The following is a 12,098-nucleotide window of genomic DNA, read 5'->3' as shown; positions in this document are numbered from 1 at the left end:
GCATCACAGCTCACAGCAACCTCCAGCTCTTGGGCTTAGGTAATTCTCTTGCCTCAGCCTCCCAAGTAGCTGGGACTATAGGCACCTGCCACAATGCCCGGCTATTTTTTTGTTGCAATTTGACTGGGGCCAGATTTGAACCCACCACCCTTGGTATATGGGGCCAGCGCCCTACTCAATGAGCCACAGATGCCACGTTTTATTTTAATTTTATTTCATTTTATTTTACTATTTATTTTTTGAGACAGGGTCTTTGTCCTCCTGGCTAGAATGCAGTGACATCATCATAGCTTACTGCAACCTTAAACTCTTGGACTCAAGCAATCCTCCTATGTTAACCTTTCAAGTAGGTGAGACTACTGGTGTGCATAACCACACCCAGCTAATTTTTTTTTTCTTTTGAGACAGAGCTTCCAGCTATTGCCCTGGGTAGATTGCCATGGCATCATAGCTCACAGCAGCTTCCAACTCCTGGGCTCAAGCAGTTCTCCCTCTGCCTCCCAAGTAGCTGAGACTACAGGCGACAGCCACAACAGCAGGCTATTTTGGGTGGGGGGTTTGCAGCCATCATTGTTGTTTGATGTGCCCAGGCTGGATTTGAACCCACCAGCTCAGATGTATGTGTGACTGGGGCCTTAGCCACTTGAGCCATAGGCACCAAGCCCACCCAGCTAATTTTTTTATTTTTTATAAAGGTGGGGTTTTCAACTTGGCGCCCATAGTTCAGTGGTTAGGGTGCCAGCCATATACACTGGGGCTGTCGGGTTCAAACCCAGCCCAGGCCAGATAAACAACAATGACAACTACAACAAAAAAATAGTCGGGCATTGTTGCAGGTACCTATAGTCCCAGCTACTTGGGAGGCCAAGGCAAGAGAATCACTTAAGCCCAAGAGTTTGAGGGTGCTGTGAGTTGTGACGCCATGGCATTCTATGGAGAGCAACAAAGTGAAACTGTCTTCAAAAGGAAGGAAGGAAGGGAAAGGAAAGGAAAGAAAGAATTTTTCACTAAATACACATAAACTCTTATTAAGCTGTCCCTTCTTATGAAGTTTTTCTTTAAAATATGCTAATTGAGGCAGTGCCCATAGCTCAGTCGGTAGGGCATTGGCCACATATACCTAGGGTGCCAAGTTCGAACCCAGCCCAAGCCTGCTAAGCAACAATGACAGCTGCAGCCAAATAGTCGGGTGCTGTGGTGGGCACCTGTAGACCCAGATACTTGGGAAGCTGAGGCAAGAGAATCACACTTAAGCCCAAGAGTTTGAGGTTGCTATGAGCTGTGACTCAGTGGCACTCTACCCAGGGCAATAGCTTGAGATTCTGTCTCAAAAAATTTATATATATGTGTATACACATACTAATGGAGATGTTTATAAAGTAAAGAATAGGCCAAGTGCAGTGGCTTACACCTGTAATCCTAGCACTCTGGGAAGCTGAGGTGGGCAGATCACTTGAGCTCACACATTCAAGACCAACCTGAGCAAGATCCAGACCCTCTCTCTAAAAATAGCCCGGCATTGTGGTGGGTGCCTGTAGTCCCAGCTACTTGGGAGGCTGAGGCAAGAGGATCACTTGAACCCAAGAGTTTGAGGTTGCTGTGAGCTTAGACGCCATGGCACTCTACCGAGGGTGACCAAGTAAGACTGGCTCAATTTTAAAAAAAATAAAATGAAAGAAAGAAAGACTCTGAGAGGCTGAGGTGGGTGGATTGCTTGAGCTCATGAGATCAAGATCAGCATGAGCAAAAGCAAGATCCTGTCTCTACTAAAACTAGAAAAACTGAGACAAGAGGATCAGTTGAGCCCAAAAGTTGGAGGTTGCTGTGAGCTATGATGCCACGGCACTGTACTCGGGTAACAGCTGGAGACTTTGTCTCAGAAAAAGAAAGAAAGTAAAGAATAAAAATTCTATTCTTGGGCAGCACCTGTGGCTCAAAGGAGTAGGGTGCTGGTCCCATATGCCGGAGGTGGTGGGTTCAAACCCAGCCCTGGCCAAAAACTGTAAAAATTCTTTTCTATTTTTCTTCCTTAATCCCATTTTCTCTTGCAAGTACATCCTCAATATTTTTCCATTTTTCCTGATCTGTGTGTTTCCAGAAGAAAAAAGAAGATGAATTGGATGGGAAAAGGAGAAAAGAAGGTGTGAATCTGGTGATCCCATTTGTTCCCTCGGCTGATAATTCTAACCTCTCCGCCGATGGGGACGATTCCTTCATTAGTGTGGACTCAGCCATGCCCAGCCCTTTCAGTGAGGTGAGATTGTTGGGATACACTGCTGGGCAGCCTTTTTTTCTCTGGAGTCCTGCCTTAGAGGAGAGGGTTGCACATATGATCCATAAGAAGAAAAGCAAATGAAGACAAGTTGGCTTATTGAGAGCCAGAGAGGGTGGGTCTAGCCTCATCTATGATGCTTGTTCTTACATGGGTGTAAAGCCATAGGTGGTAGGTACTAAGAGTAGTAGTGATTGCAACCCTTCCTTTTCTAGATCTCTATCAGCAGTGAGCTGCACACTGGCTCCATTCCCCCTGATGAGAGCAGCAGTGACATGCTGGTCATTGTGGATGACCCAGCCTCCTCAGCCCCTCAGTCTCGAGCTACCAACTCTCCTGCATCTATAACAGGCTCTGTTTCAGACACTGTGAATGGTAAGTGCTGCTGCTATGTCTTCCAACTTGGGTCTGGTCCACTACCCAGCATTGATTTGGTGGTAGATATGGTCCTGATTTCTTCTAAAATAATGGCATTTACTTTTTTCTTTAGAGAAGAGTGGAAGGGAGCAAGATTTTTGTAAACTTCTTCTTTCAATAGTCCTGTCAAGTCAAAGGAAGAAAGAAAGGTTTATAGAAAGCAAAATCAGAACTATATAAAGATTTAAAACCGGGCTCAGCACCTGTGGCTCAAGTGACTAAGGCACCAGCCACATACACCTAAGGTGGCAGGTTCCAATCCAGCCCGGACCTGCCAAACAATGACAGCTGCAACCAAAAAATAGCCAGGCATTGTGGCGGGCGCCTATAGTCCCAGCTACTTGGGAGGCAGAGGCAGGAGACTCGCTTGAGGTTGGAGGTTGCTGTAAGCTGTGATGCCACAGCACTCTACCCAGGGTGAAAGATTGAGGCTCTGTCTCAAAAAAGGGGGGCAAGGAGGAGCATTAGTTTTAGTCTTCAAGTCAGGAGCACGATAGAGTGTGCAGGTGAATCCCAGTAGCAAGTCAATTAGTAACAGACTGGTTTAAAGGAGAAATTCAGGCATTTCAGGACCACTCTTTACAACAAAAAGTGGTGTGAAGAATAAGTATATTTTAGCTGTTTAGAATTCTTATCAACTTTTTATGTCTCAGTGGCCTAGCCATTAAATTAAGACATAGACCTTTTCCAGGGGTCCATAAACACCCTCTGAAAGCTAGCTTTCCCTATAAGGGAAAGATTATGTTAACATTTTGAAGAGATTCATTTTTTTCCTCTTGACCCATTTGTTCCCACAGGAATTTCCATTCAGGAAATGCCAGCTGCAGGACGTGGTCACTCAGCCCGAAGCCGAGGCCGCCCCAAAGGTTCAGGAAGCACAGCCAAAGGAGCAGGGAAGGGCCGAAGCCGGAAGTCCACGGCGGGCAGTGCCGCCGCAATGGCAGGAGCCAAAGCAGGGGCTGCAGCGGCCTCTGCAGCTGCCTATGCTGCATACGGGTACAATGTATCTAAAGGTGCGGAGGCCCATGGTGGCTTTAGGCTTCTTATCAGGGACAGTCTGGAAATTCTGCCAGGTAGAACATGTGAAAAACTCTGAGGCCAGGAACCTCCTTCCTAGAGCACAGATTGAGGTTCTGCTTCTTTTCATTGAGCAGTCTTGATTCTCCCCTTGCCTTTATGACTTGGTACAGTGCCACCTTTGAATGGAAAGTTGGTGCGAAAAGAGGGAGCTAAATTGTGGGCTATACTATTTGAACGTTCCAAGTTTTTCCTCCTTTTGAAAACTGTTTTTCTTCCGTCTTAGGTTTTTTTCAGAGATCCACGTTTCAGTAATCCAGGCTAGCACAGTTAATATTCATTCAGCTATGTGATCCATCATCATAGGTAGTAAGTACCCACTGTGTACATAGGAGTCTAAGGTATCAACCTTGATTTTGAGCATATTCTAGAAATGAGAAGGGGAAGCCATGTATGCAGTATGTTTAACAACAATACAAGGCAGTATACAGATGTGTGAAAAGAGAGGGGAGGCTTCACTATGCTTAGAGGACAGGATGAGGAGGACCTACTGATAAGGTTGCCAAGCTGCAGTTCAAAAGGGAAAAGGATGAGGAAGGATTTCATTCAGCCAGTAACAGATTTCGCAGTGTCAGTGAAGAGAAGCATGGGAGTCAAAGTTGGAAAGACATGCAAGACCTGATGGGCAGGAACATAGCAGGTATACAACAAAAGCGTGTGGACAGTTTGAAAAGAGAAGTGGCTATTGTGCCTGTGTTATGCAAATGATAATGATAGCCATGAAATACAGACATCTGAATGCAGTGAGAAAGGGAGAGCCCACTTACAGACCTCTCTCCCCATTCAAAATGTGAGCTTAGGCTCAGCACCTGTAGCTCAGTGGCTAGGGCACTGGCCACATACACCAGGGCTGGCAGGTTTAAACCCAGCTTGGGCCTGCCAAACAACAATATCAACTACAACAAAAAAATAGCTGGGCATTGTGGCGGGTGCCTAGTCCTAGCTTCTTGGGAGGGTGAGGCAAGAGTATCACTTGAGCCTAAGAGTTTGAGGTTGCTGTGATTTTTGACACCACGGCATTCTACCAAGGGTGACAAAGTGAGACTTGGTCTCAAAAAAGATAAATGAGTCAAAATGTGAGCTTAGTATCAGCTCATAGGATGATTGTAGCAAGTAAAGGCATTCTGATATAGAAAATGCTTGGCCTGTAGTATGTGCTGAATACATTACCTCCCCTTTCTCCTGCTATAGGAATTTCAACTTTCATTGTTGGTTAATCCAGGAAATATGAATTATAATAGTCTATCCAGTGTTTCTTAACCCTTTGTGAATTTACCACTTCCTTAGAAAACAATAGTCATGCCAGTAGTCAAGGCTGCTGTGGCAGGGTCTCAGTTGTCGTTGGGATAGAGCATGATACCCATCAGTGTTTCTCCTGGCAATGTGACTGAGAAGAGGGCAGCAGGAGTGAAGGAGACAAAGAGGGAAGAGCAACTTAAGAAAAATCAACCATGCTTGGCAACTGAGATGCAAAGCAAGGGAAAGGAAGGAGTTTAGGTGTTACCTACAGTTCCACCATGTATGAGGCAAGAGTCATGGCTACCCACCAACCACTTAGAATTCTTTTTTAGGAAAGTAAAACCAGTACACAACAAACAGTAGAAGAGTCATGTCAGATAATGGAAGTGGATTTGGCTGGCTCCCAGTTGCCCAGGGAGTCATCACTAAAGATGAGGGATTTGAACTGCGTCCTTGAAGTGATAGCGCTTGCAGAGCAAAGATGGCTACGGGCAGTACAAGTAGAACTGCTGAACCATAGACACAACATAAAGAGTAGGCAGCCTTATGCCTTCTGGCTCAACTTACTAGAGAGTAGAGGACACCATCTATGAAATTAAGAAGGAAACTACTAATCATAACCCTTAGAAGAAAGAAAAGAAAAGCCAGGTAGCTCTTACCTGTAATCTTAGTATTCTAGGTGGGTGAGGTGGCAGATGGCTTATGCTCAGGAGTTCAAGACCAGTCTGAACAAGAGTACAATGCAACCCATCTCTATAGAAAAATTAGCCAGGTATTGTGGCAGGCACCCGTAGTGCTAGTTACTCAGAAGACTGAGGCAGGAAGATTAACTTAAACCTAGGAGTTCAAGATTGCTTTGAGCTAGACTGATACTATGGCACTTTAGCCTGGGCAACAGAGTGAAACTTTATCTCAAAAAAGTGAAAAATAAAAAAACGGGCCAGGGACAGCGCCCATAGCTCAATGGGTAGGGCGCAGGCCACATACACCCAGGCTGGCAGGCTCAAACCCAGCCTGGGCCAGCTAAACAACAATGACAAGTGTCTATAGTCCCAGCTACTTGGGAGGCTGAGGCAAGAGAATCACTTAAGCCTAGAAGTTTGTGGTTTCTGTGAGCTATGACACCAAGGTACTCTACCAAAGGTGACTGACATAGTAAGACTCTCTCTCAAAAAAAAAGAAAAAAAAAAAAAAAGCTGGCTCACATTGTAATCATAGCACTCTGGGAGGTCAAGGCAGATAGGTTGCCTGAACTCACAGGTTTGAGACCAGCCTGAGCAAGAGCGAGACCATCTCTTAAAAAAAAAAATTTGCCGGATATTGTGGCAGATGCCTATAGTCCCAGCTACTCAGAAGGCTGAGACAAAAGAATTGCTTGAGCCCAAAATTTGGAGGTTGCTGTAAGCTATGACACCACAACACTTTACCAAGGGTGACAAAGTGAAACTCTTGTCTCAAAAGAAAGAAAGAAAGAAAAATAAAAAAAGAAGGGGCGGCGCCTATGACTCAGTAAGTAGGGCACTGCACCGTTCAAACCTGGCCCCGGCCAAACTGCAACAACCAAAAAAAATAGCTGAGTGTTGTGGTGAGTGCCTGTAGTCCCAGCTACTTGGGAGGCTGAGGCAAGAAAATCACTTAAGCCCAAGAGCTGGAGGTTGCTTTGAGCTGTGATGCGACAGCACTCTACCAAGGGTGACAAAGGGAGACTATCCCTAAAAAGAAAAGAAAGAAAGAAAGAAAGAAAAGGAAATTGCACTGGTGTCCATTAGGTTACAGCTCTCATCCTGTATCCTTGGCATCCTAGAGTATGTGCACTGTCTACAGTGCCAAGATGATCTCTGTGGGTGAGGTAACATGGAGAGAGCTAGGCAGATGTTATTTTCTCTTAAAACCCCATCCCTCAGGCAGCACCTGTGACTCAGGGAGTAGGGCGCCAGCCTCATATACCAAGGGTGGTGGGTTCAAACCCAGCCCCAGCCAAACTGCAACAAAAAAATAGCTGGACATTGTGACAGGCGCCTATAGTCCCAGCTACTCAGGAGGCTGAGGCAAGAGAATTGCCTAAGCCCAAGAGCTGGAGGTTGCTGTGAGCTGTGACACCATAGCTCTCTACTGAGGGTGACAAGGTGGAACTCTGTCTCTAAAAATAAAAAATAAAAATAAACCCATCCCTCTTACTGAAAAGACAGATGAAAGGAAGAACAAGCAAATATGCCAAAAGAAGTTGGCAAAGAGTAGCAGGGAGGGAGTTCTCACCACCTCTCCTCCAGCCTGGACTCTGGTTTCCAAGACCACAGATTCCAAGGAAGCTCACACAGGATTGGTGTTACACTCTTGTCTCTTTCTTCATCCCCACAGGAATCTCTGCCAGCAGTCCTCTGCAAACATCCCTTGTTCGGCCTGCTGGCCTTGCTGACTTTGGACCTTCAAGCGCCTCTTCTCCCTTGAGTTCACCTTTGAGCAAAGGAAATAATGTTCCTGGGACTCCCAAGACCCTCCACATGACCAGCAGCCTAGCCTCAGACTCCCTTGTCCGGAAACAGGGCAAAGGCACCAACCCATCTGGAGGACGGTAACCATCTGAACCCTCCAGCTTCCTTCAACCAAACCAGGGTCTAGAGTCCTGGCCTGCAAATTGTCTTTGGATGGCTTGCCCAGTGCAGCGTCTTAACATCCTGAGTCAAAGGGCGGAGATGTCCAGTTGCAGCAAGGGAAGTGTAGACAGGTGGTTGGTGTAAGCACTTTTATCACCTATGTCTCAAAAGGAGTGTCTGAGGTACCTATAGGAGGAAGGCCCAGGACAGGGATTGGCCCACAGCATCTCATATGAACTGTATAGCCAAGTCTTAAACCTCTTACCAGGGAAGGGCGTGACACAGGCCCTTCACATGCTCAGGCACACCGTCTCTGTTCCCATTCCACTCTTCGGCTCTGATCACGTCCCTTGCAAAGGCTCCACTGGTGCTGTGAAGAGCCTTCCATGGTGGAGACTTCTCTTGAGGTTGTGAAGATTTCCTGTAGGTCTCGGAAGGGAAGAGATCATGTACCTGGTGTCCACAGTCTTTGGACAGCTCCCCAGGTCTCCAAAAACTAGTTGCCAGAGCGTCATCTCTGAAGAGAACAGTTGAGTATAAGAGAAAGGAGTGCCTGGTCAGGATGACAGAGGCTAGAGGAAGTTTACCCACAGGCAGTTGTGTTCTCAGCTTTGCCTCCCCTGTCCTGCATGGTTCACACCAAAGAACCTTCAGGTCCTACCAGCAACAGTAGCAGCAGCTCTCACACAAGGGACTCCCAGAAGCCAGTAAAGAGACCAGGAGCCACCTCAATCAGCAGGACATCCTCACTGCCCCTCTTGTAGACTCCCCTTTGCCTGTCCTGAATGCACAGTCTCCCCACCCTCACCCTTCAGCCCCCTGCTTGGCTGTATGCACTGTCTGTATTGCACTGAGAAGGGAAGGGACAGCAGGAGTGAGGTAGAGAGGGGTGGAAAGAGAGGACAAGCTGGGCACTGGCCCTCCCAGTCCCAGCCCCAGCCCCGCTGGCTTGAGTTTGCACCCTCCAGCGCAGGCAGAGGGGCAGTGTTTGCATGGGAGGTGTTTCTGCCGACCTGCCTGATGTCCCTGGTGGAGCAGGTGCTTCAGGCGGGCCAGCCTCTAATTTGCACACCTGAAAATCGCGGAATTGAGTTTAGATAGATTGATTTTTAAAACTTTTTTTGGAGTGGGGGTTGTAGGGGAATCATTTAATTTAAATCATTAAGATTCCCCTACGCAAACCCAGACTCCTGTGTACAGATGCTATTTAGAGGGAATCAGAAAAATGCCAAGCCTTTTTTCTCTTTGAATGTGCTGTCTATTTTTATAACTGAACTTGTACATATGTATAAAGAGAGACACATCTTTCTTTTACTAACTGGATAAAAAAAATCTTAAATAAAATGGAGTGAGATAATTTTATGTAAATTGGGGTGTCTGTGGTCTTTGCAGCTGCTTCTCCTTGGAACCCTTGGTGGATGTGGCAGGATCAAGGGAAGATAGACCCCTAGCACTGTTCCTGTGATCAGAGAGGATAGGGGTTAATGGGACAGGGAGTTAGCTGTGTATGTTTCCTTACTGGCAGAATTAATTAGGCTTAGGAATTGGCCTCCAGCCTTCAGAGATGAGGCTTGACCAAGCGCCTGGCATATGGTGGCCAAGGCTCTTGGGTGTTAGCTTTTTATGACTTGGGACTTGGGCATGGGCAGCTTGAATCTTTTTTTTTTTTAACTTCAGTCTCCATAGAGACTGTCAAAAATTGCCAATGCCAAATATATTTCAAGTAGTCATGGCAGAGTATTGGGAAAAGTTTTCAATTAGCAATTATTGCGCCTCAGATAAACCTCATGGGCTACTATACTTTGCCACTGCGCAAAGCTAACTTGAATCTTAATACTGGCAGTGTTCTCAAAGTTAGCTATACTTGTAGCTATACTTGTAAGAATCACAAAAGGAAAAAGTGAAATATTCCAAAGACATCCATACTTGGAAAACAGCTCAGTGATCAAAGAGGAAGAGCTCTGCCTGGACTCCTAAGTGTTTCTCTGAGCTAAAAAATGCTGGCTGTGACCTCCCTAGCCTTGCTTGCTTTGCACACATTTGATCAGGGTGGGCTGGCTCCTTTTGCTCACCCACAGTCACTAGGATCAGACTTTAATTTTCCTGATCTTTAGTGGCGTTATCAGATACTTTAGGGCCTTTTTTTTTTTGAGACAGATTCTTACTATTGTAGCTTGCTAGCGGGTGATTCACAGCCAGCAACCTCAAATTCTTGGGCTCAAGCAATCCTCTTGTCTCAGCCTCCCAAATAGCTGGAACTTTAGGCGTGCACCACCAGGCCCAGCTACTTTTTTCTAATTTTAGTAGAGATGAGATCTCACTCTTACTCAGGCTGGTCTCTTATACTTGTGAGCTCAAACAATCCTCCCCAGGATTATAGTCAGGAGCCACCACACCTGGCCTTTTTTTTTTTTTTTTTTTTTGCCTTTGGTAAAGTGCAATAGCTCACAGCCAGCAACCTCAAACTCCTGGGCTCAAGCAATCCTTTTTCAACAGCCTTCCCAGTGGCTGGGACCACAGGCACCCACTACAATACCTGGCTAATTTTTCTATTTTTAGTAGAGATGGGGTTTCACTTTTTTTTTTTTAAACACCAGTTTATTCACCTCCTGGACTCTATGTTAAAATTTACTTCTTTTTTTTTTGGCTGGGGTCAGGTTTGAACCCACCACCTCCAGTATATGAGGCTGGTGCCTTACTCCTTTGAGCCACAGGCACTAACTGGGGTTTCACTTTTGTCTCTTAACTCCTGAGCTAAAGCCATCCACCTGCCTTAACCTCCCAGAGTGCTAGGATGACAACAAGCTTGAACCACCACATCCAGCTGCCTTATTTTTCTTACTGGTAATCAGAACGGAGCAGCTCTTTCTTTACATTCTATGTAAAGATTTTGCATTTAGGCTCGGCACCTGTAGCTCAAACAGCTAAGGTGCCAGCCACATACACCAGAGCTAGTGGGTTCAAATCCAGCCCAGGCCTGCCAAACAACAATGACAACTACAACCAAAAAAACTAGCACCAGGTGTTGTGGCGGGCACCCATAATCCTAGCTATTTGGGAGGCTGAGGCAAGAGAACCACTTAAGCCCAAGAGTTTGAGGTTGCTGTGAGCTGTGACAGCATAGCACTCAAACCACGGTGACATAATCAGACTCTTGTCTCAAAAAAAAAAAAAGAAAGAAAAATTGGCACAGTGCCCATATCTTAGTGAGAGGGCACTGGCCACATACACCAGGGCTGGTGGGTTTGAACCCAGCCTGCGCCTACTAAACAATGACAACTACAAAAAAAAAATAGCCAGGTATTGTGATATGCGCCTATAGTCCCAGCTTCTTGGGAGACTGAGGCAAGAGAATCACTTAAGCCCAAGAGTTTGAGGTTGCTATGAGCTATGATGTCACAGCACTCTACTTAGGGCAACATAGTAAGACTCTTGTCTCAAAAAAAAAAGAAAAGAAAAGAAAGGGCGGCACCTGTGGCTCAAGTAGTAGAGTGCCGGCCCCATATACCGGAGGTGGTGGGTTCAAACCCAGCCCCAGCCAAAAACTGCAAAAAATACATAAATAAAATATATGTATTTAAAAAAAAAAAATAGAAAAATTAGGGCAGCACCTGTGGCTCAAAGGAGTATTGCACCGGCCCCATATACCGGAGGTGGTGGGTTCAAACCTAGCCCCAGCCAAAAACTGCAAAAAAAAAAGAAGAAAAATTAGCTGGCCTTGTGGCAGGTGCCTGTATACCTAGCTACTTGGCAGGTTAAGGCAGGAGGATCACTTAAACCCAGGAATTTGAGGTTGCTGTCAGCTAGGCTGATGCCAAGGCACTGAGTGAGACTTTGTCTCAAAAAGGAATAATAATGGAAACAATAATTTGAAACCTTTTCAATCATCTCTTTAAGGCAATGCCTCTCAAAGTTAATATGCTTATGAATCACCTTGCAGGCTTTGCTTCCTAAGGTCTAGCGTGTACTTTAAGAACAAACTTCAGAGTATATATGGAATAATAGGGCCTTAGAGTATCTGCAGCTCTGCCCTTCAGAAGAAACTCTGATCTTTGCTTATTTGTTCCCACCTCAACCAGGAAGCCCAGTGTAAGAAATAGTACTTTCTATTTTTTTCTGTTGCTCAACTTAATTCACCTGATGACAGAAAACAAAATACTAGCATTTCCAGGAAAATTCAGCCACATGTTTTTTCTCAGGGTTTTTCTTTCTTTCTCTCATTTTAAAACTGTCAGTTCGGCGGCGCCTATAGTTCAGTGGGTAGGGCTCCAGCCACATGCACCAGGGCTGGTGGGTTCGAACCCAGCCCTGGCCTGCTAAAAACAAAAAAAAAAAAAATAGCCAGGCATTGTGGTAGGTGCCTCTAGTCCCAGCAACTTGGGATGCTGAGGAAAGAGAATTGCTTAAGCCCAAGAGTTGGGGGTTGCTGTGAGCTGTGACGCCATAACACTCTACCGAGGGCAACAAAGTGAGACTGTGTCTCAAGAAACAAATAAATA

At 45.8% G+C, this 12,098-nt stretch overlaps 1 protein-coding gene and 1 non-coding gene across 3 annotated transcripts in view; one reads left to right on the top strand and one right to left on the bottom strand.

The window, feature by feature from the left end:
- INO80 (INO80 complex subunit) overlaps positions 1–8,967 on the top strand; it is a 148,807-nt gene extending 139,840 nt beyond the window's left edge. For both annotated transcript variants that reach the window (XM_023514274.1, XM_003791734.3), the window contains 4 exons: positions 2,099–2,254; positions 2,488–2,647; positions 3,487–3,702; positions 7,364–8,967. In XM_023514274.1, coding sequence (XP_023370042.1) covers positions 2,099–2,254; positions 2,488–2,647; positions 3,487–3,702; positions 7,364–7,581 — 750 coding nt within the window. In that variant the 3' untranslated portion in view covers positions 7,582–8,967. The remainder of the gene's footprint in view (positions 1–2,098; positions 2,255–2,487; positions 2,648–3,486; positions 3,703–7,363) is intronic.
- A 309-nt stretch (positions 8,968–9,276) lies between these two features.
- Positions 9,277–9,419, bottom strand: LOC111725977. Its single transcript, XR_002773901.1, has one exon. It is a non-coding gene; the product is annotated as a U4 spliceosomal RNA (small nuclear RNA).
- Between the last annotated feature and the right edge of the window lie 2,679 nt (positions 9,420–12,098).

This window comes from Otolemur garnettii, unplaced genomic scaffold (genome assembly GCF_000181295.1).
Source record: "Otolemur garnettii isolate 467f Iridium unplaced genomic scaffold, OtoGar3 scaffold00050, whole genome shotgun sequence".
NCBI lineage: Eukaryota > Metazoa > Chordata > Mammalia > Primates > Galagidae > Otolemur > Otolemur garnettii.
Note: the sequence above shows the minus strand (reverse complement) of the source record. Positions and strands in the feature narration are given on the sequence as shown.